General features: G+C 52.3%; 2 protein-coding genes across 21 annotated transcripts in view; one reads left to right on the top strand and one right to left on the bottom strand.

The window, feature by feature from the left end:
* Positions 1-4,185, top strand: part of SCN5A (sodium voltage-gated channel alpha subunit 5) — a 100,968-nt gene extending 96,783 nt beyond the window's left edge. For all 8 annotated transcript variants that reach the window (XM_074345218.1, XM_074345221.1, XM_074345223.1 and 5 more), the window contains one exon: positions 2,601-4,185. In XM_074345218.1, the coding sequence (XP_074201319.1) occupies positions 2,601-3,841 (1,241 nt within the window). In that variant the 3' untranslated portion in view covers positions 3,842-4,185. The remainder of the gene's footprint in view (positions 1-2,600) is intronic.
* The window catches only part of EXOG (exo/endonuclease G), a 51,397-nt gene continuing 26,190 nt past the window's right edge, over positions 601-25,807 (bottom strand). For 2 of the 13 annotated variants that reach the window (XM_074345228.1, XM_074345229.1), the window contains exon 6: positions 21,320-23,167. In XM_074345228.1, the coding sequence (XP_074201329.1) occupies positions 22,706-23,167 (462 nt within the window). In that variant the 3' untranslated portion in view covers positions 21,320-22,705. Of the gene's footprint in view, positions 997-1,806; positions 5,930-6,226; positions 6,263-6,754; positions 6,960-7,682; positions 7,880-8,368; positions 8,458-21,319; positions 23,168-25,807 lie in introns of those variants that run through there. The other 11 variants (XR_012500090.1, XR_012500088.1, XR_012500089.1 and 8 more) reach the window with 11 other exon arrangements.

Below are 25,807 nucleotides of genomic sequence, written 5' to 3' on the forward strand. Positions count from 1 at the left end.
ATTCATCAGTGCAGGGCTCCACCCGCATGACTCACGTGCCTCCCAAAGGTCCCACCTGCCACCACCACCATCTTTGACAGCTGGGATGCAACTCTGGGGGGAGACACATTCAGACCATAGCACACACCCACGTCTGACCTCAGAGCCCAGAGTTCTTGAAATAACGGTTTCATTGAGCTATAATTCACATATCCTAGAATCCACGCTTTCAGGTATACAATGTGCCACCATCACCACTCTCTAAGTTGAGAGTAGTTTCCTCACCCCAAAATGAAACTCTACCCAATTAGTGGTCACTCCCCGTTTTCCCTCTCCCCAGCCTGGCCACCACTAATCTAAAATGTTGAGGGACTGATGAGCTGTTTTCCAAAGTGGCTGCACCATTAGACATTCCTGTCATCAACATATGAGGGTTAGTTACTCCACATCCTCACCAACACGTGTTGCTGTGTGTATTTTTCAATCATGGCCACGCTGGTGGGTATGAAGCGGTATCTCCCTGAGGTGTTGGTCTGCATTTCCCTGAACATCCTTTCATGTGCTTAGTGGTCATTTTCCTTGGTATGTCTTGGTATACAACAAGAGAAATGTCTATTCAAGTCCTTTGCTCAGCTGTTTAGCTGACTTATGTTTTTATTGAGTGGTAAATGCTCTTCATATACCCTGGATACCAATCCTTTATCACATACATGATTTGCAAATGTTCTCTCCCACTCTGTAGGTTATCTTTTCACTTTCTTGGTGGTTGTCTCTTAAAGCACAAAGCTTTTAATTTTAAGTTCAATTTATCAATATTTTTTTCTTGGGTTCAGAGTGCAGTCTTGACCCTGCCCCCACACACCTCTGACTTTCATCTTTCCAGCACGTACAGCCCCTACCTTCAGTGCACCCACTGGGGCTGCTGCGGCCGCAGCGAGGGGCAGCAGGTTAGAATCTGGAAGAAGGGTCAGGAAGTTCTCCAGGAGGTCCCAGGTGGGGGTGAGGGTGACAGTGTGCCTGGGGGACGAGAGAGAAGCTTTAGAGAATGCAGATGTCAGAGCAGGAATGGAGCCCTTGGGGACAGTCTCAGGAACTTCAGGGGGTGCAGCCTGTACCCCACGAACACCTATTGGTCCCAGAGCTTGGCGGGACCAGAGAGGAAAGGGTAACTAGTCGACCTGGAGCCACAGTGTCTACGTCAAACCCCAGCTTCTCACCTCACACTCCGTTTCCTCTTCTGGAAGAGGAAGATGGTATCAGCTCACCGCCTAGGGTGACTGGCAGGGCTGAAGGGGTGGGTATGAAGGGCTCAGCCCAGTGCCATACTGACAGTCAACACTATCACGTGTCAACCAGTGACACTGTTACTAGATGAGTCTGGAAAGGTCACTTGGGCCAATACAAAGCAAACTTATTATTCCACTCTTGCTCCTATAACTTACATGCCTGCTCCTTAAAACTCCAAACCCTGAGCAGTCAGTAGAGACTGAGGTGGGAACCACCTCAAAGAGGCTGAGCTGCGACGGGTGTGGCGTGTGGAGAGCGCCAACTTCCTGGCCGCTGCCTCTTGCACTTGGATGCAGCCCTGTTTGGATATTTGTATTTTCTAACTCTTTGCTAAAAACTTCGCTCTGTGCATCTGTTCTCCTCTTGAGTTCTCTGAACATCTTTGCCCTCATAACTCAATTCTATCTCAGACAGATTGCCTGTCTCCTCATCACTTATTTCTTCTTCTGGGATTTTATCTTGTGCCTTGGCCTGGGAGATACTCCTCTGCTGCCTCATATTGTCTAAATTTCTATTTATATTTTTAGGTAGGTTACTTACGTTTCTCGACCTTGGAGTAGTGGCCCTCAGTGGGAGACGTCCTGTGCATCCCAGCAGTGCACTCCTCTCTCGTCACCCAAGGGCCAGGGTCCAGCCAGTCCCAGGGGAGAGTCTGGCCTGCGGTTAGCAGGTTCCTTCCACAGGATTTGGGATTGTTTTCTTACTTCTGGTATCTGCCCCCTGGTGGGTGAGGCTGGACTAGAGGCTGGTGCAGGCTTCCTGGCAGGAGTCCTTGGTGCCTGCCCACTGCTGGGTGAAGCCAAGGGGGCACTGGTGGTTCAGTAGTAGAATTCTCGCCTCCCACTGCTGGGTGAAGCTTGGTCCTCTGCTGAGTGGGTGCCTAGCTGTGTGTGTAGAGGCAGCTATGGAAGCCGGCTGATGGGTGGGACTGCCTTCCCACAAGTACGTTGTTTGGCCTGAAGCTTCCCAGCCCTTAAGCCTCTAGGATGTCAGGTGGGTAAGGCCATCAAGATACTGAGAAGTCCCCTAAGGCCTCAGAACCCATGATCTGGAAAACGGGCCCAGCATGGCTCTATTGTGCAGGTGTTCTCAGGAGACTGAGGAATGGAGGGCTGATAAAGCACTTTGCAAGGAACTGGGTACCGTGGGCCCCCCTTTTCTGGATGGAGATTCGGAGAGATGGGTGGAGGCAGGGCCCTTGCAGGCCCCGGGTGGTGCCGCAGGCCTTTGGGAAAGGCCTCCACTCCCTGGCTCCCTGCTGTGCAGAGACCCCCCCACCCCCCACCCCATGGCGAGGCCAGGCCAGCAGTCACAGGCTCTGCTGTTTCCCACAGGCACTGTGCTCTCAGACATCATCCAGAAGTACTTCTTCTCCCCAACGCTCTTCCGAGTCATCCGCCTGGCCCGAATCGGCCGCATCCTCCGGCTGATCCGCGGGGCCAAGGGCATCCGCACGCTGCTCTTCGCCCTCATGATGTCCCTGCCCGCCCTCTTCAACATCGGGCTGCTGCTCTTCCTCGTCATGTTCATCTACTCCATCTTCGGCATGGCCAACTTCGCTTACGTCAAGTGGGAGGCTGGCATCGACGACATGTTCAACTTCCAGACCTTCGCCAACAGCATGCTGTGCCTCTTCCAGATCACCACGTCGGCTGGCTGGGACGGTCTCCTCAGCCCCATCCTCAACACGGGGCCCCCCTACTGCGACCCCAACCTGCCCAACAGCAATGGCTCCCGGGGGAACTGCGGGAGCCCCGCCGTGGGCATCCTCTTCTTCACCACCTACATCATCATCTCCTTCCTCATCGTGGTCAACATGTACATCGCCATCATCCTGGAGAACTTCAGCGTGGCCACGGAGGAGAGCACGGAGCCCCTGAGCGAGGATGATTTCGACATGTTCTACGAGATCTGGGAGAAGTTCGACCCGGAGGCCACCCAGTTCATCGAGTACTCAGCCCTGTCCGATTTCGCCGACGCCCTGTCTGAGCCGCTCCGGATCGCCAAGCCCAACAAGATAAGCCTCATCAATATGGACCTGCCCATGGTGAGCGGGGACCGTATCCACTGCATGGACATCCTCTTTGCCTTCACCAAGAGGGTCCTGGGCGAGTCTGGGGAGATGGACGCCCTGAAGATCCAGATGGAGGAGAAGTTCATGGCTGCCAACCCGTCCAAGATCTCCTATGAGCCCATCACAACCACGCTCCGGCGCAAGCACGAGGAGGTGTCGGCCACCATCATCCAGCGGGCCTTCCGGAGGCACCTGCTGCAGCGCTCCTTGAAGCACGCCTCCTTCCTCTACCGCCAGCAGATGGGCAGCAGCGGCGTCTCGGAAGAGGATGCCCCAGAGCAGGAGGGCCTCATCGCCTACATGATGAATGAGAACTACTCCCAGCGCCATGGCCCACCCTCCAGCTCCTCCATCTCCTCCACGTCCTTCCCACCGTCCTACGACAGCGTCACCAGGGCCACCAGCGATAACCTCCAGGTAAGGGGGTCCGACTACAGCCGCAGCGAAGACCTCCCAGACTTCCCCCCGTCCCCGAACAGGGACCGTGAGTCTGTCGTGTGAGCCGCGCCCGGCGGGCCAGCGCACAGCATCGTGGCAAACCTGAATGCAGCCCCAGACCAGCAGCCGCTGGGCTGTCCTGGCTTTGGGCTTTGGGAGTGAGAGGTGAGCCTCGGCCCTGCAGAGTCCTGAGGCATCGCGTGGAGGGCGGGCAGCAGCTGGCCGAGCAGGCCGCTCGGGGAGGCCCATCGGAGAGGCTCCATGTGTAAGTACCGGTCCCGGGGGGCCTGGTCTGGTCAGGCGGCGTCCGGGGTCTCTGATCAGCACCTCCAACCCTGCTGCTGAGACAGAGTACAAAACAGACTGTATGTTGTGAATGGGCTTTCATAAATTTATTGTATTTGGTATTTTTTTACTTAAGCAAAGAACTTTTTTTCCCACGGATGGACAGCAGTTCACACTGCCACCTCTTAACTCTGAACAAGTGTGTCTGAAGCTGCTGGAACTCAGTTCTCAAAGCAAGAGTGAGATCCAGTGTGGCCCCACTGGCCTTCACTGCCCAGGGGCAGAAAGGGTTCCCCCGCCGCTTGGACGGAGGTGCCACGAGGGCTGAACCCCTTCCCTCACATGACGTGTGCGCACACACACACGCACACTGAGGCCAGACAGGCCACGTGTGTCCCAGGCTCCCTGGGGGCAAGCGCCAGGCAGCCTGAAGGCATTAGGCCTCTCTTCCTGGCCCCCAGCAGGGAGGTTCTTGTCAGCCTCCCGTTGTCCCCCAGGCCCCGTTTTCACCTTGTGTTTTTATGCAGGCCACCCTGAGATCGGCTCTACAAAAACAAGCTTCCAGAAGGAGCGGCCTGGGTCCCAGGGCTGGTCCTCGGCGCTGATGTTGCCTTTCTTCCCCAGAGAGCTCGGCTTTCTGTTAAGAGTATTAACATTAAGCTCAAGAGCATGAGGGAGGCAGCCCCACTCACCCTGGGGCCGCCGGGGCTGAGAAGCTCCGCAGCCGTCGGCGCGGCAGCCCCAGCCCACGTGGGTAAGGGAGTCCACTGTCATCACCCAGGCTTGCTCTCTCCATCTTTCTCTTTGACTCTGGGTGGGGGGATTCCTCGCTCCTCGCCAGATGCAGCGGCATGGGGATGGGGAGGGCAGCTTGGGCCCTGTGCGGGGAAGGGGCCTCGGGACAGCCAGGCCGGTCCCTGTGTGGGGAATGGACCCTTGATGAGCCCCTCCGGCTCAGCCCAGGGTCCTGGGGGTCTAGGCTGCCCACAGGTCTGGTGAGCAGGCCTTTTCAGGGAAAAATACTTTTTCTAGTCCAGTTACCCAGCGGGCCTCTTCTGCTGCTGACAATCCTACTTAGCATATGCAAATCTTTTAATGTAGAGGACTGTCACCCTGAGAGTGACAGTGGTGGCTGGTGGAGCCTGAGCACGCAGGCGCTCGGCTGCCCAATTCCAGTCTCCAGCAAAGCCACCCCCCACTTGGTGGCCACCTCACAGGCCGCCTCTCGGGGCAGCCCAGGAAGCCAGAAGCTGGCTGTCCTAACCTACCTCGCCAAGCCGTTGGGGGCTGGCTGCAGGGAGCTCAGGGGGCACCGCCGGTGAGTCAAGTATTACATTTCTTCTTGTCACCCGGGCTCCCCTGGGGGCAGTCCCAGCCCCCACCCACCTGCACCCCAGTGATCTCTCCTCCGTGTTCCCTTTGAGTCCAGCATGGGACAGGGTTTTAACTGTCCCAGCGACACTTTGAGTGGAAATCTTATTTTTGTAGCTCTCTCTGCTGTGCTGTGCTCTCAAGGCTTGGAGAGGTGCGTGCCCTCCCCGGCACCCTGCGCCCGCTGCAGGGCAGGAATGCGGCGGGGAGGCTGGCCCGGCTGCAGGCCCAGCCGTCAGGAGGAGACTGGGGTTTGTGTGTGGGGACAGCCCGGTAGCCTGAGACTGGTACCTGGGGCTGGCCGCTGGCTGCACACGGCGTGGCCGAGGGCAGGGCTGAGCTAGAGCTGACTCCGTAGCTTTTCGCGTGGCTCTCGTTGCTTTTTTCCAGAACTGCACGATGACCAGCAGGAGGGGAGGAGAGGGAGGACACAGGAGGGCGGGCAAGCATCCAGTGTCAGCTGTCGTCTGAACTACTTGAGCACTTCTCACCAAACTTCGTGCATAAAGAAGATCCGTATTTTTAAAACAAACCAATAAATGGCTTACATGACCTGGCCTGGGCTGTTCTTTTTTTAATTGACGTATAGTTAATTTACGATGCTGTGTTAGTGTCCAGCCCGCCAGCCTCTGTAGCCACATCTCTTCAATCCCTCAAAGACCCTTCCTCCTGTCAGCCTTATCAGCCTCTGCTCCCACCACCCAGAACACTCTTCTCCGGGCCTCATCTTCATGTCACCTCCTCTGGGAGCCCTCCCTGACCACCACCACCTGTCCGCCTCTTCGTACTTACCTCTCCCCGCACCTGACACGTTCTCATTGCCAGCACCTGCAAAGCCAGCAGGTAAAGGAACATGACCTCAGTGTCAACAAATCCAGCCTTAATGTTTGTCTCCCCCTGGCCCTTTCAGCTTGGTTCAGTGGGGACCATCTTGAAACCCAGCCTGATCCTGGGGCTTTTCCACTCCATCTTGGGTAAAACAGCAGCCTTCAACTGCTCTTGTTGGAAATACAATCCTAGCCTCACCCTGAGGGTGTCCAGTCCCATGACAGTTGGAGACCAGGGGGGGTGGATGGCTACAGGGGACTCAGATGGGCATCTTCCAGCTCCCTGGAGACGCCCTGCTGCCCACCCCCCGCAGTTTCCTCCACCCAGGAGGTGCATTCTCTTGGGTGCTTCATGACCCCTTCCTTTGCCCGAGGGGACCTAGGGGTCCACCCCAGCCTCTTCCTGCCAAGCCCCTGGGCCCTCCTGGGGGCCCCGCTGTGGTGGCTCACACAGGCCCTCTGCCCACTGCCTCTGGTCCATGGACGCACTCACCCCATTCTTGCTGGCGTGCGGCCTGGCCCCGGTGGCAGGGTGTTCGACGGCCACCACCACGGCAGCTGGCCCAGGATCCTCCTTCCGGGTCCCAGGGCTGAAGTCAGGCCCAGTCACTGGTCCACTTGAGCTTTCTCAGGCCCAGCAAGGCCCAGTCCTCTGTGTCCAAGCTCTCCAAGAAGGCACTGGAATGCCCTCAGCAGGCCTAGGTTAGAAAGTGGCACCCTTTAGACACAGGCCCTCCCTCAGGAGAACGGCACAAGGTCCTAGAAACAACTCTCCAAACAGTTCTCTCCAAGAAGCCTGCTCACTGCCTCCCTCAGCCCTCTGCTCTCTTGGACCCCTTTTCTTATCCTTGGCGTGACTATGGGGTCCCAATAAACCACTGCATATGGAAAACACATGGTTTGGCATCCTGAAACCCTTGGCACTGGACTTGGTCAAAATTGGGGCAGACAGTCCATACTAACATCCTGTGACACTTGTTCAATCGTCTCTCCCAAACAGGGCTTTTCAAAGGGCAGGCCATGTCCCAGTCTAGTGGGCCATACTAGCTTTTTAAAAGATATCAGAATTTAGAATAGCAGCGTATGCTCTGTGCTAAGGATGTGTTGTTTTGTGGAACTATTGTTTCAGATATACATAGAAACCTTGGGTGAGTGCCTGTGTGTACACTGCGCGGTGAAGGAAAATACACTTCGTACTAGAAATCCCAGCGAAGAGTGAAAACAACATGAGGACAGGGTCCAAGTCTGCCTTACTCAGCGCTGCAGCCGGGGCCTCGCTCAGCGGCCGGCACATGGCAATGGGAGGTGTGAGGGGAGGGGAGGCTGTAGCGCCCCCCGTAAGCAGTGAAGGGGTCAGGCCTCCCCCCGACAAGCCCCCGGTCACTGCCACTCTGTCTGGGTCAGCACGGCAGCTTCCCTACCTTTCTGGAAGCCGAGGCCTGGGGTCTGGGCCCCTTGTGTGGGGCCTTCCCTGGCTGCGTGAGGGGGCCTGGGAGGTGGCAGGCTCATCTGGAGGGGGCACGTGTGGGCCTTGAGGTCACTACGATGCCGCAGCTGTCACCGCACCACTCCGGGGTGAGGCTGGGGTCCAGGCTCCAGGAGGGTCAGATGCCAGCTCCTGTGTCAGAGGGAAGGCATGTGGCCCCGGAGGGATCTCAACCCTTGGCAGGGAGAGATGCTCCCAAACAGACGTCAGCTCTCACCCTGGGCCACAGCCCTGGCAGCTCGCGGCCCTGTGCCAGCGCCCTTCCGCCTCAGCCCTAATGACCACGAGACTCTGCCCAGGAGCTGGGAGGGGCAGACAGCTCAGGCCTCGCTCCTACAGGCGGAGACAGAGCAGGCACGACCAGGAGCTAGGAGACGCCAAAGGCCTCTGCCGATGGGCTGGGGAAGCCGCAGGACTGGTGTCTTCTGCCTGCACCCCTTCCAGGGTCGGAGCCCACTGACCCGTGTGCTGCCCACAGGTCTGACAACTGGGGAAGGCCAGGCCGGGCCGGCCTGCTCACACCACGCTCTCCAGCCTCCACCCTGGTGCCTGGCACAGGTACGAGCCCGGAAATGTTAGCACAAGAGACACCCCATCAACCCCGCTGTCTGCTGGGCTCACCTGGTCCCCTTCTTGCATTTGCATCCTTCCTGTCCTCTGAGGCCCAGTCCCTTTCTCACCAGCAATCCCATCTTCCACGCTTTGTTGTCCTGGAAGGAAGTCAGACACAGGGCTATGTGATATCCTCCCCTGCATGGAGAGGCACACGCAGATTCACACACGTTCATAGTCAAGGCACAGCAACCAGGGTCCGTGTCAGGGAGGGTGCACAGCGTGACCACAGGGAGACACCTGAAATCCCAGGAATGAATGAATCTCAGGCTTCCTGTCCCAACCCCCCAAGTCCCCAGGGACAGAGGCAGACAGGCCAGGAGTGGGGGCCAAGAGACTTCATTCAGAAATGATACCCAAAGGTTGGCAGCTGCCAAGCTCTATCCGGGGGGAATCCAGAGAGACCCCAGCAGCCCCACTCTCCTGCGGGTGTCCCAAATCAGCCTGAATGGCAGGGGCCAGGGCCGGGCCAGCCCAAGCCCAGCACATATAATGACCACCCTGACAGGCACTTCCTCCCACGCCAGCTCACGGGGCTGGCATTCAGGGGCAGCTGCCAGGCACCTGCTGCCGGACAGAAAAGCCCCATCACCCTAGCCTTTGTGGAGAGACAGGCCGGCTCGAATTCCAGAAAGGCGTGCAAGTCAAAGCAGAGCTGCCCTCCCGGATGTGGGCTGACCGGCCGGCGGTATGTCCTGTCCTCCCGCCCCACTCCGTGCTGGCCTTGGGGTGCAGAGCCTCGGGAGCGGGGGCCGGCATTAGGTGCAACTGACCAAGGAGCTGAGCTGGCCGCCAGTACTGCTCTTGGAGCCGTGTCTCCTGGGGACCATCTGTCTGTCACTCACCCTCTCAGGCTGCACCCCCTCTTCCTGGACGGCCGGGGACCAGCCTGCTTCTGCGTGCAAGGCTGTGGGAGGCATCGCAAGGGTGGTGGAGGACAGAGAGGGCTTGACCAAGCAGCGAGGCCGGCTCAACAGAGATAATTGGGCCTCCAGTATCCTGTATCAATCCATCACATTTATAGTCTCTCCAGACAGGAGACGAGGAGGAAATGACAAAAGCCAATAAAGCCAATAAATAAAGGGTAATGGAATAACCAGTATGTCAGCCCATCCCCTGAGCCCCAGAGGCAGAGCAGAGCTGAGCCCCTCCCTCCTGTCTCTGTCTTGACTTCAGCCACAGGACCCAGGGGACAGGTAAAATGGGTCAACAGCCCCCATGGGGTTGCCCGGCTGGAGTTCCAGCTGCTCTGGCCAAAAACCTTAACATCATCCCTGCCTCCTCTCTCTCCCACACACCCCGCATCCAATCCAGCAGGAAATCCTGTTGGCTCTGCCTTCAAAACATATCCCAAGTCCAACTACTTCTCAGCAGCTCCACAGCTGCCATGCTGGTCTGAGCCACCATTGCCTCTTGCCTGGATTCTCACAGAGGCCCCCCAGCTGGCCCTTGCCCCAGACCATTCTTGACACAGCGGCCAGTGGGGTCTCTCAGGCAGCAAGCTGGCTCATTCCTTGGCTCCATACAGAGCCCCCAGTGGCCCCCGGCGCACTCACAGAGCAGCCTGAGAGCCTGAGCCCTCTGCAGCCCCTCTGATGCACCCGCTCCCAGAGCCAGTCTGCACCCGTCACCAGCCCTAGAGCCACACTGGCTCCTTGCTGGTTCCTGCTCAGGCTGCACACGCTTCGCCTTAGGACTTCAGCACTGGTTGTTCCCTCTGCCTGCCACACACTTCCCCTAGAGGGCCGCAAGGCTCCCCTCTGTCCTGATACACTTTTGCAATGAGGCAACCATGACCATCATGTTTTCTACCCTCTCCAGCCCACTGTTACTATACTTAATTCAGGTTCAGTGGGGTGTAATTTATATATAACAACACTCACTCTTTTTAAGTGCAGTGTGGAGAGTTGTGACAAATGTATGAGCAGTTCAGCCACCACCGAAAGCAAGCACGCTCTTCACACTCACTGTCACCTCCTTGTTTGTGCGCAGCCCCACCAGCCACCTCAGCCCCACCTCAGTGCCGCCCTCAGCAACCCCCTTGTGGCCAGGCTCTGGCCACAGAGCACCCCCATGCCAATTTCTCTAGCTCCTGTGCCCAAGCTGAAGACCACCAGCCCCACGTGTCTGCCTCATGCCAGCCCCGCCCGCTGTGAGAGCACCCTCTCAGCCTCCTGCAGACACTGACCTCTGCAGGATGAGTAAACGCGGAGCAGCGGGGCCCCGGCCCGGCCATCAGAGCTGACGGCAGTGGTAACTCCCCAGGAGTGAGTGGCAGGATGCCCCAGGGCCAAAGGGGTCCCGTTCCTCACTCTCTCCCTCCAAATGATGTTAGCCTACACACAGGACTAGCTGGGGAAACTGAGGCACCTGTCCATTTTTCCTTTAGCAAACATGCATTGAACATCTCCCAGATTCTGGAGTTATAATGATGAGAAAAAACAAACAAGGTCCCTGCCCTCATGTAACTCAGCTATGTTGGGGAGACAGATATTAACCTCAAAATCCACAAACCAGGGCTCTTTAGAATCACAAAACTGTGGGTTGTTGGGGTGGAGCACAAAGTGCAGTAAGAGTATCCAGGGGACGGGACCAGAGAAGACCTGCTGAAGATGTGGCGTTTTTGTTGACTGAGGTGGGCGTTTCCAGGCAGACGGAAGAGCAGATGGGAAGGTCCTGAGGTAGAAGGGCCGTGGCCGGTTCCTGAAGGGACAGATAGCCGGCGTGACTGGAGGTGGATTGAGGGGGGGGCCAGGAAAGGGGTGTGGACATGACCCTGGGGCACCAGGGGGCTCCAAAGAGGTGCACTGTTCTATGTGCTTTTTATTATTGTGGGAGGGGCACGCAGTAATACTTTACTTTAGAAAGATCCCATCTCTTGCTCTGAGGGAAAGGGCTGTGGGGGACAAGAAGGGGTGAGGGGAAGCAGGTCAGGTGGCCTCTGTAGGGAGAGATGATAGGGACTTGGACTAGGCTGGGGACGGTGGAGAGTGAGAAATTTGGGAGCTGTTTTTAGATGCAAAGTTGGGAGACAGAACACCCAAGGATGGGTGAGGAGGCTCCTCTGGTCTCTGACTAGAACAGTGAGGAAGATGCCACAAGAGGCAAGAGGCCTCCTTAGGTCACCTCCTGCCCCAAAGAGCACTTGGCAAGCAGGAAGGATGATTCACTGAGGGCCTGTTCTCTTTAAGAATTAATTCTCCACTATGGAAAATAGTATGGAGGTTCCCTAAAAAACTAAAATTAGAGTTACCATATGATCCAGCAATCCCACTCCTGGGCATAAGTTCGGAAAAGACGAAAACTCTAATTCAAAAAGACACATGCACCCCAATGTTCACAACAGCACTAATCACAATAGCCAAGATGTAGAAACAACCTAAGTGCCCATCAACAGATGAACGGATAAAGAAAATGTGGTATATACACACAATGGAATACTACTCAGCCATAAAAAAATGCCATTTGCAGCAACATGGATGGACCTAGAGATTACCTAAGTGAAGTCAGTCACACAGAGAAAGACAAGTATCACATGACGTCACATAAATGTGGAATCTCAAAAAATAATACAAATAAACTTATCTACAGACTCACAAATACAGAAAACAAACCTATGGTTACAAAAGGAGAAAACGGATGGGTAGGGATAAATTAAGAGTTGAGATTAACAGATACAAACTACTATACATAAAATAATTAAGCAACAAGGACCTACTATATAGCACAGGAAACTATTGAATATCTTGTAATAACCTATAATGGAATGTGATCTGAAAAAAAACTATATATATACACATATATAACTGAATCACTTTGCTGTACACCTGAAACTCACACAACATTGTAAATCAACTATACTTCCATTAAAAGAAAAAATTAATTCTAGGCCCATCTCCCCGCAGCCTGTCTCCCATGTCTACCACAGGCAGCATGAGCTCCAGAAAATAATAAGTTTCCCGTGTCTGCTTGAGGCATTGCACCCACGCTGCCGGTGCTGGGGACACTACTGGCTTTTCTGGTGACTGTGAATGTAGCTGTATTAACTGCCCCGAGCATGGAGCACACAGGTGACCTCCATCAGCTTGTAATGTGTTCTATCAACCAATCAAGAATTTACGTGACATAGACAGTCTCTCTCGAGGGAACCTCACTACCTGCTTGAACTGTTTACAGAGCACAATAGGGTTGGAGCCTGACCGCACTGCCATGCCACTGTTGAGGACACTTGGACACCTCCCAGGGTCCAGCCCAGACTACTAGAAGGCAGTACTGTTCCTCAAGGTCAAGGGAAACCTGGGGCGGGGGGGCACACTGACTCATCTCTAAGTGACAGTCCTGTGCATCAATCATCACAGTCCCCAGCCGAGAGCAAAAGCCCAGCTCAGCACCCCTCAACAGGAGCCGCACCCCACGCTGAAGCCAGCCTTCCCCCATGAAACAGAGGAGTCCTTGCTGTGAACCTGCCACCATCCCTCACTCCTGTTATCCCCAAGTTCATTTCAGAAGCCTCTGGCCCGAGGCCTTTCTTGTGGCCACCCCACTCCACCCCAACAACATCCTTCCCTTCACGTCTCAGCAAGTAGTAACTGAATACTGTTTCTTTCCTCCCAGAGGCTCTGGGCTCCTTCTGTAGATTGATGCACTTCCTCCAGGGGCCAGCTGTGCACACCCTGCAGATCTCAGAGGGAGGAAGCCTTGGATCTAGTCTCAAAACAGTTAACTCCAAGTAGGGGACCAGAGTGACCCACTCACCCTACATTTGCAGAACTAACAAAGCCAAGCAAGCAAGTGGCCTTCACTGGACTATAGGCATTTTCTTTTTAAGCCACACCTGTCCCTGCTACCTGTGGATGCGTCAAGTCGGCTATACTGGGCCCATAACCCTTCCTGCTGGTCCCTTGAGCCTTGCAGAGGCTTACCTGGAAAGCAGACCTCCCGCAGCGCCCCATCCTTAACCTCAGCACATTCAAACCTCAGTCTGCACACTTACCATGCAGGAAAAAGGAACACTTCCAGGTGGAAATCTTCCAAATGTGTCTTCCCCAATCACCTTGTCAGCAGATTGCTCTAAGCAAAACTTTCTTGTAAATTATCTTTGCCTTTGACTGTTCACACACAAAGGTCACATAGTTGTCGGCCTCTGATATCACACACGTAGCTGGGGAAACGATTTCAGAGGTTCCCACAGCTGGAATCTCCAAAGGAATTCTGACCAAGAAAGGGGACATGAGGTCACAATGAAGAGGGAAAGAAGGACAGAGAAGGTGGGGAGGACTGAGCGAGCCAGAACAGGGGAGGGGGCTCCATCCAGGTGGTCGTGCTCCTTTCCCCCTCACATCTCCAAGCTGCAGTTTCTCTGGTGCTGCCCCCACCATCACATCCAAGTGAACAGATAATAAAGTGTTCAACTGGACGCAGTAACACAGCAATATAAATCAGCACACATGGCACCCACATCTTGGTTTCTGAATACCGTTCTCCATTAAAAGGAAACAGGACTCCTCAGTGAAATGGCTGACTCATTGCTAAAGCAGAGAAAAGACAAGATGAGCCCTGGAACATCTTGTTGTCCCAGAAAGTAAGAGAGCACTTAGACTGATGTCAAAAGACACGGGGGCCAGTCTGAACGGGCCAGTGATGGAGTAGAAAATCATCAACGGATAAAATCGGATAAAAGTCTGATGAGGAACATAGTCTCAAAGTATCCCTCACAATTGCTTTTTAACTGCAAAGAGAAAACAGCAAGTGTACAGTGGGGGAATCAGGTGCACACCCCCGGAACCAAGTGGTCAAAGACACACCTCCAACAAATGGGAAAATGGACACTGTGCCTCCGCACGTGGTACTGAGAGAGATGCAACGTCGCCTCTGTGGTAATCGTAACAAAAATGCATAACCTGAAACTAATCATGAGGAAACAGCAAACAGAATTTGAGCAACATCAATTCTACAAAAGAACTGGCCTGAACGCGTCAAAAATGTCAAGCTCAAGAAATGCAAAGCAAGGCTGAGGAATTCTTCCAGATTAAAGGAGGCTGAAGGGACATGACGACTAAATGCAATAGGCGACTCTGGAACAGGAGAAATAAATAAATACAAAGACAAGATGGGGATAAGTGATGAAGTTTGAATATGAACTGTGGTGGGGATAACAGTATTATACCAAATGTTAAGTTTTCTCATTTTGTTAACTGGACTGGTTTTGTAAAAGAACACCCTTGTCTTATCAATATACTCTCAAGTATTTAGGAGTAAAAAGGCATGATCTCTTCAAGTTACTCTCAAGTGACTCAGAGAAATATACGTGTGTATGCGTCTGTATGCGACGTACAGTGTAGGTACAGTATAGAACACTGAGTATATTATACACACACATGTAGGCTGAGAGAGGATTACAAAATATAAATAACTGGTGAATCTGCATAAAGGATATATGGGAATTGCTTGCAAATTTTAAGTCTGAAATTGTATTAAAATAAAATTTACATAAATAATAATGGCCAACAACTACATGGTCCTTACTCTGTGCAGGCTTCATTCCAACGCCCTACATGTAGTAACTCACTTGATACTTCCAAGAGTCCTACAAGGCATGTGGTCCTTTTACAGATGGGAAAACTGAGGCACAGAGCAGTTAGGCAACTGGCCCCCGCCTTTTAGCTCGTAAGATGGTAGAGAAGGGATGGGATCCCAGGTCAACCTGCCTGGCTCCAGAGTCTGCGCCCTTAGCCAGTGCACCCTGATGCCTCACAAGCCGTGCAGAGGCTGAGAACGGAAGCCACGGACGGGAACGCACACAAGGATGCACACTCACACCCTTACACCCAAACGCCTAGGTGGGCGGCCTGATGCACAACAGTTGCAGCCTGAGAATCAGGACAATCTTCAACTCTGAACACATTAGAGCCTCTGAGGAAGCAGAAAGAAGTTTCAAGTTGAGTGCACCTGAGGCCTGGGGGCAAAGACTCTCCTCCCTGGAGGTTCCCCTCAGCCTCGGGCTGGCCTATTTGTCTCCCCTGCCCTCTCCTGAGAGCTCCAAGCTGTTTCTCTTCTTCCTGGTCTACTCTTTACCTGTTACCTCCAAGCCCACAAACCCAGAAATTAGGGCGGGGTTCCTGGCCTTGCCTGCTGCTGGTGAGCAGGGGCTGGGGCCTCAGAGGAAAGGACGTGGGCCCCAAAGGAGCAGTGGCCCCAAAGCCAGAGCTGAGGGGGGAATGACTGAAAGCCGACGGCTGCAGGGACTGGAGGAGATGGGGTGAGGGGAGACCAGAGGACCAGCGCTCAGGTGGGTCAAGTGGTAAGCAGTGGGAGGGCCAGGCCCCAGCCCCACAGTCACCGCAAGAGCAGCCCGGTGGGGCGGCCGTCCTCCTCAGCTCTTCTCCAGAAAGGACTGAGGGCAGTCTGCTCCCTACACCCCTGAGGCTGAGCCTCACGGGCAGAGAGAGTCCAAGCCAGGGGCTGAGCGTCAGGGAGGATGCTGGGCAGGTCGGGCCCGTCCAGTCCGGCAGGGAAATGGGGGTGGGGGAGGAAGACGCTGACGTCTGGATTCAGAAGTGGAGTGGACCCCGCCACCCCCTCCCCGCCGAAGGGCCTGTCACAAGGCAGCCGTGGCTCACACCCGCTTATCGGGGCTGGGGTGTGGAGAGGGTGTCGCGGACGGGAGATAGGGCCGGGACAGGGCTGTCCACACCGGCCTGCTCTGCCTCCCTCATTCACACCTCCTCAGAGGCCCCTCAGCCCACTTACGCCCTGCAGCCTCCAGGCCGCCCCAGCATGCCTCCCCGGCAAACCACCCTGCAGGCTGCCCTGGTGAAGGGGGGCTCTGCCCTGGACAAGGAGAACACGGAACAGGGAGGGACCCTGGAAACCAGCCCAATCTCATGTTACAGATAAGGGACTAGGCGGAAGGGGACGGTGCAAGAATGCTTAGGAGCAGAGCTAGGCTCTCACCTCGACCAGAGCACAGGCGGGTCTGAGCCTCAGCCTGGGAGGCCAGAGGCAGGGTCCCAGGGCCACAGTGAAGAGTGAGGGGCACACTCATCCCCCAGGAGCGCCAGTCTGTTCAAGCTTCAGCCTCATGTGGCGAGAGGACACCAACATCATACTGTCCTGGACTCCACTGACCTCGGATAAGAGCTAAGGTCTCAGCCTGAATCTGAATGACAATGAAGGCGAGAGGTTAAAGGCTCCCCAGGAAGTGCAGGGCAGAAAGGGAGAGCAGACTCAAAACACTCAATCAGGAGGCGGGGAGAAGTTAGGGGCCCATCATGGGTGGTGGGAACTAAAACACTGTCCTGCCCATGGCCTAAGGAGGCAGTCGGGCCCCAGCGGTGCCAAGGCCTCAGGGGTGCTAGGGAGGCCTGGCAAACTCAAGGCCACTGCCTGCCACTGTCCCACCCCCACAGCCTAGAAGACACCTGGGCAGAAAGGACCCCCAGCATCACTAGAGGCAGGATTGCTCATCCTGTGCCTTGGAGGAACTGGGGATGGGAGAGAGAGGACAGAAATAGTTCCAAGGTCCTGGCTGGGAGCAGGAGAGAGGGGAGGGTTCCACACCTGCACACAGCTGGAGATCGCATTGAACTCTGCTTCCCCCAGGGCCACACACATAAAAGCCCTTGCTCAGCACACCCTGACTGGCACCTCCTTGCTCCCATCTACCCGCCGGGATAGGCAGCCTCAGACCAGAAGCCAGACCCTGTGTAGCCTGATGCAGGGTGACGGGGGAAACGCGCCCTGGGAACTGCAGCCCACTGGACGGGGAAGCAGTGCTCAGCACCCAGGACTCAGCCCAGACACAGGGCCCTGATCCGGGCCACGCCCAGCAGCCTGCCTGCAAGCACACAACTACTACAGACCAATGCAAGTGCCTTCCTGCCTCCTCTGAGAAGTCTTCCCCAGCCATTCTCACCACCAGCTGGTCAATCTGGTCCCTGCAGGGGGACTGACCCACCAGCCAGGCCCTAGTCCCCAGCCTACCTGGGTCTCTCACAGGGACGATGAGAACACTGGGACTCAAGCAGGATATGCTCAACATTTCTGACTGCTGGTGACTCCAAAACACTTTCTGGGCACGTGTAATTTGCACAACTCTCTGGAGGCCCCAGAAAAGAGTTAACTCCGTTATCTGCCTGCCTCTAAAGATAGCAGGCCTGGTCCAGCTAAGGTGAGTAAATGACGAATGACCGAACCACAGAGCAAAGTAAAATAACTGTAAAAGCCTTGGGGGTGGAGGGCGAATATAAGACTGGGAGCCCAAAAACCTTCCTAAGTTTTACAACTGGAGTTTTAGCATCCTTATTTGTGAAATAGGATGAACAGCAGCTACTGAAATGGCATACTGAGTAAGAGCTGATGTGAATGCATTTTGCGATGAGCAAAGTGCTGATGTAGCCAGAAGTTGTTGGCAACACATCATCAACCTCAGGACGGGGAGACAGAGCTGCTTCCACGTGGTCCAGTGTAGCCCACTCCAAGGTCAGGCCCGTCCATCACCTTCTCAGGATGGGATGACTTTCATCAGTCACTGTCTTAGTCTGCTCGGCCTGCTAACAGACTGGGTGCCTTGTAAACAGAAATGTATTTCTCACAGTCCCGGGAATGCAGTTTGCTGCAGCCATTATGGCAAACAGTATGGAGATTCCTCAAAAAACTAAAAATAGACTTACCATATGATCCAGCAATCCCACTCTTGGGCATATATCCAGAGGGAACTCTAATTCAAAAAGATACATGCACCCCAATGTTCACAGCAGCACTATATACAATAGCCAAGACATGGAAGCAACCTACACGTCCACTGACAGATGACTGGATAAAGAAGTAGTGGTATATTTATACAATGGAATACTACTCAGCCATAAAGAAGAATACAATAATGCCATTTGCAGCAACATGGATGGACCTAGAGATCGTCATTCTAAGAGAGGTCAGAAAGAGAAAGAAAGAAAAATACCGTATGATATCACTCATATATGGAATCCAAAAAAAAAAAAAAAAGGAAAAAAAGGACACTAGTGAACTCATCTATAAAACAGAAACAGACTTGCAGACATAGTAAACAATCTAATGGTTATCTGGGAAAGGGGGTAGGAAGGGATAAATTTGGGAGTTTGAGATTTACAAATGTTAGCCAGTATATATAAAAAAAGATTTTAAAAAAAGTTTCTACCATATAGCATAGGGAACTATATTCAATATCTTATAATAATAACCTTTAATGAAAAAAATATGAAAACAAATATATGTATGTATATACATGACTGGGACACTGTGCTGTACACCAGAAATTGACACACTGTAACTGACTACACTTCAATTAAAAAAAAAAAATCCTCAACCTGTTCCCAGATGAAAAACCTGATTCAGAAGGATGAAGTCAGTTGCCCAAGGCTGCCCAACTGGTAAGTGGGAAGATGGGCTGAGGAGCCAAGTGTGCTCCCCACACACTGCAGGTGCCCAAAGTGCTGGCCCAGCCACACTGGGTGCACCCAGAGGTGCAGCGGGCAATCTCCCTGTCCCAGAGTGACTCATGGGCAAACTGTCATGGAGACCTATTTCTGCATTATGCAACCAATTGAGTGTTTGCTTTTTAAAGACACAGAAGTGAACTTAAGTTCTGAAAATATCAGAGCACATTTTTATCACATGAAACTTGTTGGGTGAGTATGTGAAACAGGTTGCCACGTAAAACAAATTTTCTTACCAAAGGGACCTTCCTTGGCTCTGTCTCCTTCAATGTTTTTAACGGACACGTTGAAGGCTTGTTTATCCAATCTGCAATCTCAAAGCTGGGAGGCATAGTGAACATGTCAGATGGCCAAGTCAGGATCAAAAAGAATGTGAACTCTCTTGAAGATGGGTAGAAACTGTTAATAAAATGGAATCTTAACAGTTGGGCATACATGTAGTGTCACATTTGTGTTCCAGAAATTGACTGTGTAAGCACATGATGGGAAAGTGATTTGACAGAAGATCATGTGGAAAAGACCTGAAGCCACTAGTTGGAGCGAGCTGCACGTGAACCAAAGGTACAGTGAGTAAAGTGGGGTGTCAATCCCCCGACTCCGTTCGGCACTGCTAACACCTCATCCTGAAGGCTTTGCCCAGACGTGGCCACTACACTAAGAGGGCCTGTAAAGTCATGGTGAAGGGTCTGAAACCCATGAAAGTCTGAGCAGGCAATGAGAAGCCCCAACGTCCTCAGGGGCTTTTCTCTAAGAGATTCTCAGGTGGAAGCAGGTGCCAGCCCATTCTGTGCAGCCCAGAATGGCCATCAGCACGGGTCACTGAGAGGCAGGAGGTACAGGGAAGGTTTCAGTTACTGTTACAAAGCTCTGCTACAAAGAAAACTGGCCACCTGGGGGCCCAAAGGGATGGAAGAAAGTTCTCCCTTGATACTCACAAGCTCAAGCTCCAAGACCACCTAACTGTCAGAGGGCTCCTGTCTCGGGGAAGGAGACATGATCGTTGGGGGAGGGTGGAGGCAGAGTAGGGCACAGTCTGGTTCCAAATCCTGGTTGATCACCAGAATTGCCAGTGTTGCTTGTTTAGAAAATATAGATTCCAGCTTCACATCAGAACTACTCAATCAAAATCCTGAGATTCGTCATGTTGACGCTAATGACTTTTATGGACTCACGAGGGTGAAGCCAGGGAATACAGGTGACATGCCAATACTGGGGGTCATTCCAAGAGGAGGGCTGCAGGCCGAGCCCAGCTCTGCTGGGGGCCACTCCCTCGAGATCAGACTCTGTCTCTCCTGCTGGGCTCTATTCCAAGTCCTGAAGGAGGGAGGAGGGATGGGGGTTTTCGGTTGTTTGAAGATCGAGGCACGAGGGCAGAAACACTAGCAGGTATTTAAGGGGCTCGCTCACCCATCCTACGTTTGTTGCCTGTGTACGTCCACCTTGCCGAATACAATATCGGTGAAACAGTCTCAATCCAGAAACCAAAAGCCTAAAGTCACAAAATAAAGATGAAATAAAGATGTCACTGTGGGTGGAGAGAGATCAGGGAGTGAGCCCCTCACCCCAGAGGGGGCTCCCAGCAGAAGCGGGCTGGCCCCCCTTCCTCAGCAGCCTTCCCTCAGCCCAGTCAGACCAGGGATCCCGTGAGTGTAAAGACAGTGAAGGCAGAGGCCCTGGTGCAGCGCGATGATGTGGCAGGACCCAGCGAGGGACTGAATGGATGGTGATTTGCTCAGGTTCGGTCACAAGGTGCTTCTTTGATCAGACGGACACACCTGATGCAGGGGAGAGGCCCAGGGACCTGTGCGTCTGAGTCGAAACATTCAACATCCCTGGAGGAGAGGCTGCAGTGATCCGATCCAGAGGAAAATTCTGAGCTGCACCCAGTATTTACATCTTAAAGTTTGTTCTGGAAGGACTCGCTGGAAGCACTGAGGTGACGGTTCAAGCATCGCAGCTGCACACCAACGAAAACGAGGACTGCGAGCTGCATTTTTTAATTGTAAGTAGTTATCTCTATTTTTCACAATGACCAAGTAGCATTTTTCATGGGAACTAAAAACATGTAAGACACTTTAATTTACTGATCTAAAAATCAAGATTCTCTACCACCCAGGTGGAGAGGCAGGACTGAGAACAGCAAGGAACAGCCCCAAGGCAGCTGGGAATTGAGGTCAGGAGAGAGAGCGCGGAGTGACAGGCTGGGGGACAGCGGATGGGGGCACCCCTCTAGAGGGGGGTGGTCACCCAGGACTTCTCCCCAAGAGCCACCCCTCAGGCTCCCGGAAAAACACCCAGACCCCACCATCACCTCTCCAACAAGGAGAGAAAGTAAGAGATTTTTTGGTCACAGTGACATTTGGGCTCTTTCTCCCTGAGAAGAAAAAGCGAATGCAGAACAGTTTGATAAAACAGAATCGTATTAATCAGGCTACAGTGTTCTGACCCCCAACTTCTTTCTTGTTTACCCAAATAAAGCAGAGCGAAGTCAGTCATCATCATCTTACTTTTATCTTAAAGTCTTGGCATTTCTGTTAGAGAGAAATACAAAAACATCAACAAAAATGGTTCCAGTGATACCACCTGGCAAGACAACTGTGACCCGACACATTCAGACAGGTTGCTACGCCCTCACTGAAGGTATTTTACTGCCTATACTTATGGCAGCCCACAAAAGGATTCCGTGTAAACCCAAATCTAGAGACCTGGCTCAGAAAGCAGCCGCCGCCTGCCGCAGAGATACCTGTCTGGGCCCAACCGCCTGCCCCGCGCTGTCCAAGGGGACATGCAGGCACAAAGGCAGCAGAGCCACAAGCCAGTGGACCTGCAGGCATGGATCCGGCTTAGGTGCCTTCATCTCTGGTACAAAAAGCTCCTCTGGTAAGCAAAGAACACATCAATTCACCGCCATCTGGTCACTAGAAGAACTGCGTTTCTCAGGCAAGAAGGGACTCTGATAAACCCCACAGACCACTGCCTCCACCTTTCAAATACCTTGATTGTTTCTTCCCAAAGAACGAAGGAGGGTTCAAGTCAGAGGACATTAAAGTCCCTTTGGCTCGACGGCAGACAAGAAATCAGACACCTCTTACCAAGCAGGCCCAGGATCACAGACACCCACGGAAGGATGTCTTTCTGAGTCAAAAAGCCTCTGGGTCGGGGAAGATTTTAATGCACTCTCTGCTGTGTGCCTCATTTCTTATGAGTTACTTCTTTGGGAAGATGAATCTTGGGAGAAATACTTAAGCTCTCTAAGCCCCAAGTTCCTCCTGGGTAAAATGAGGATGGTGGAATTTCCCTCAGAGGGCGGCTGTGACATAATACATGCGCAGCACTAGCTTCATCTACAGAACACGCTAAGTGAGCCGGAAACGCAGCTGGTGAGCGCTGCTGTATGACAGAAAAGGAGGGACAGCAGGTCCACGGGAGGAGGACAAGACCCAGAGATTTAATACACATGGTCAGGACAAGGCACAGACGATATCTAGAAGCCATCTCTAAGACCAACCCAAGTCCTAGGGAAAGAAAGCTTACAATACTGAGCTGAGCAGATACATCAAAGACACTGCATGATTTGGAGGCAGAAAATATAACTAACCTTCACACACTACACATCCAGAGCAACACATGCACGGTGTCATCTTCTTAACCAGACACAAGACCAGGCTGCCACCTGCAGGTGTCAGTTTCCTTATATAATCAGTTCTCATGTCAAGTAAAATACTAAGCAAAAACTTTCACCTCGTTTACCTTTGGGGGCAAAAATTTAGTCTTAAATTTAGAATTCCATCATTGTAAAGCAAAGCCACTAAGGTACAGCAGTCTGAAGCGGCCACGACCACGGCCTGACAGATGTCACGCTTCTGAGATGTGACTAAGACGGCTTTCTCTCCAGGACTCCTGACTGCTCCTGAGCTTTGAGTTCTTCCAGTTTCTTCTCGTAGCGACTCATGAAGTAATCATCGGGGTCAATCCCCGCATTCCTCAAATTCTCCATGACCTTTTCCAGCCTGAGCACCGATCGGGCTCCCTCAATCTTTCTTGTGCTCAGGTACAGAGTGAACTCCCGGAAATCCAGGAGCTTACAGGTGTCCACGGAGCAGATGTTCCTGATGTCACTAGTTCTATCCAAATGTGGGAAGAACACCAGCCCTGACCACTTCTCCAGGTCCTGAAGGCTCACCTGGAATTCACTTAGTTGGGGCTGGAAGCCAATGGCTTCATTGGGCACCACAAAGGCCCCTAGTGCCAGGGGTTCAGTAGACTCCCGGCTTCTGCGCGCCAGGATCACCTTATAAAGGTGGGAGGGGACTGCCACGTTGTCCTCACCGATCACCTGAAAACAAAGCAGCCACATCAGTGATGCTAATTTGCACTAGTAGTTCCCAAATTTCTCCTGAAAAGACTTGTAGATGCACTTCTGAAAGTGTACTTCTTAGCTATGTTACTCTGTCCCAAAGAATTTAAATTCAACTGCCAAAGGTAATAATAAACCAAAACCCAGGTTCACAGAGAAAATAAGCATTTAACAGGTAGATTCTGACCACATCCTTTAAGGTAATGCCACCCCAAAGAGCCAGGTCCCACTCTCTACTGTTTGTAGGACAAAGTAATGCCACAAGAGGGACCCCAGTTTTTAATGGACCAGAAAGCTGTCATCTTCTCTTTGTCTCATAATCAGAACTTTCAGTGCTCTAAACATTCAAAGGTCAAAACTGCCAGCTTAAGAGCTCCAAGCTCTAGAAATAAAAATATGGCCTTAGTTTATCAAATTCACTAGGGAGCTAAACAAACAGCCTTTCGATCAGCAGCCAGATACACCACGTTGGTATTACTATCTCCAGTATCGCCTGGACTGTGGCTCATTTTTTAAATTAAATTAGGTAAATGTAAATCCTCTTTGCTCAGAGTTTTGCACACCCTTGGGTCTGCTATCAAACACAGAGCTCCTGAATGTGTCAGCAAATCAAACACTTTGGAAAGGTATCCACACAACAAAGAATCCAGAGCCAGGGTCAGGCCTGAAAACAACTTGGTTGCCTGTGTAGGTTGGCTGTAATAATGAAATAACACTGTTATGAAACCTTTTCAAATTTCCTTCCAATTGGCTTAAAAGCCATTATCTGTTTTCTGTAAAAGAAAAAACGAACATCCATTTCCTTAATGGTCTCCAGTAAAATGACACAATCCGACTACAATACGCTCATGGTGCTGCTGCTTCTCCCAGGCCCTTCCTTGGTCAGGCCTCCTCCCCTCCAGACCAAACCCACTGGGGGCGGGAGGCCCCGCCAGGAGCCCAGATAAGGCAGACAGATGAGAGCTATGAAGGATTCTTTCCTGCTCTTCCCAAGCTCCGACCTACACGGCACACAGCCTAGCAACAGCGAGGCCTTCTGCTGTCTAACATGCATGGAGGTGCCCCTCCAAGACCAACCGCAGGGCTGCGCGGAAGACCCACCCACAGGAACGATTTCTATAACTAACTGTCTTCAGAAGTTAGTGAAAGTGGTTGGTCAGGGTGTGGCTTAGAGCAGGGTTTATGAAACTGCACAACCTACAGACATAACATCCCCACCACCTCCAAGTCATTTATGCAGCTGGGAGAATAAACATGCTCTTCAAGACAAAAAAAAAAACCCAAAACCAAACTGAAGGTGAGCTCTTTGGAGGTCTTCCTCACAAAACAGATGCTAACAACGCAGCTCAGAGGTCCTGTGCCCAGCACTGCTGGAAATACAGAAAGGAACAGGCTCTGAAGTAAAAGCAGTGGGTGCCTCCTCTCAAGGAGCTTCCCATCTAGGGGAGGAGTCAACACCCACAGCTTTCGCCGCAGGCAGAATGTGTGAGATGCCAAGACAGAGCCATCAGCAGCCCTAAGGGGGTAGGTGCAAGGGCAGTCAGGGACCAGAACTGAGGGCACATCTGTGGCTGAGCCATACTTTACCAGGAGGGAAGTTTACATGGGCTTCAAGTGATCCAGGCACTAGCTGGGGAGTCAACAGTTAAGCAGATCCTTGGTGCCACCTGGTGGACATCCACCATCACTGCAGCACAGGTCTCAGACTCCAACTCTAAGGAGCCTTCAAGACCAGTCACTTGATTATCCTCTCCTCATCAACAAGGAGTCTACAAACAAGTAACAATTCTCAAAAATAATGAACTGGCCATGTCCGTGTGCTGCCAACCAGGGCTTCTAATCAGCTTCCTTAAATTCCTGCCAAAAATAAGGAAGCTTGATTGACATTTTAAGATTCATGGCTTTACCTCATGGAAATGTATCATTTCTATTAGATTTTCAAAAACTCTATTACATAGCGAGAGTAGCTCTAATACCACTTTTGAGAAACCTCACAGACACAGAAATTCCTACTAGGAACCACAAAGTATGACACTTCCACCCAGGACCTTCTCGTAGTATTTCAACAAAGAGGGGTAAAATACTATTCCTAGAAATCTAGAAATAAAGAGAAAAATGAAAACTTAGCCACTCACTATCTTCTGTGATTCAGTCTGCTTTGTTCTTAGAAAATAAACATCTTTATAATCTGCCTAATATAGGAACCAATCCTATTTGGAAATTCAGAAAACTCATTGTTTCTTCCTTGAATTTAAAACTTAAAAAAAAATTCTGAAATATTTTAGAGCTATCTTCTTCTCTGTAGACAACTCGACCTACAGAATAGATTTCTCCCTCTTTTGGGGAAACTGGAAGACTTTCAGAAAATGTTTGTAGAAACGAGGGTACTGAAGCAGCACGGTTCAGCAGATTGAAACCCCAGAGACCTAGTCAAGTCCTGGGGCTTTGCCACTAGGCTGCAAGTCATGTCTGCTGGTATTTTCTTTTTTCATTCATAAAATAGGTAATAACAACTCCCAAGCTGCCTTCTTCATAGAATAGTTATGAAGATACAAAGATATGTTAAAAAAAAACAAAAAGATTTTGGAATCTGCAAGACCTATGTAAAAAGCTACTTTG

This window comes from Camelus bactrianus, chromosome 17, assembly GCF_048773025.1.
Source record: "Camelus bactrianus isolate YW-2024 breed Bactrian camel chromosome 17, ASM4877302v1, whole genome shotgun sequence".
In the NCBI taxonomy this organism is placed as follows: domain Eukaryota; kingdom Metazoa; phylum Chordata; class Mammalia; order Artiodactyla; family Camelidae; genus Camelus; species Camelus bactrianus.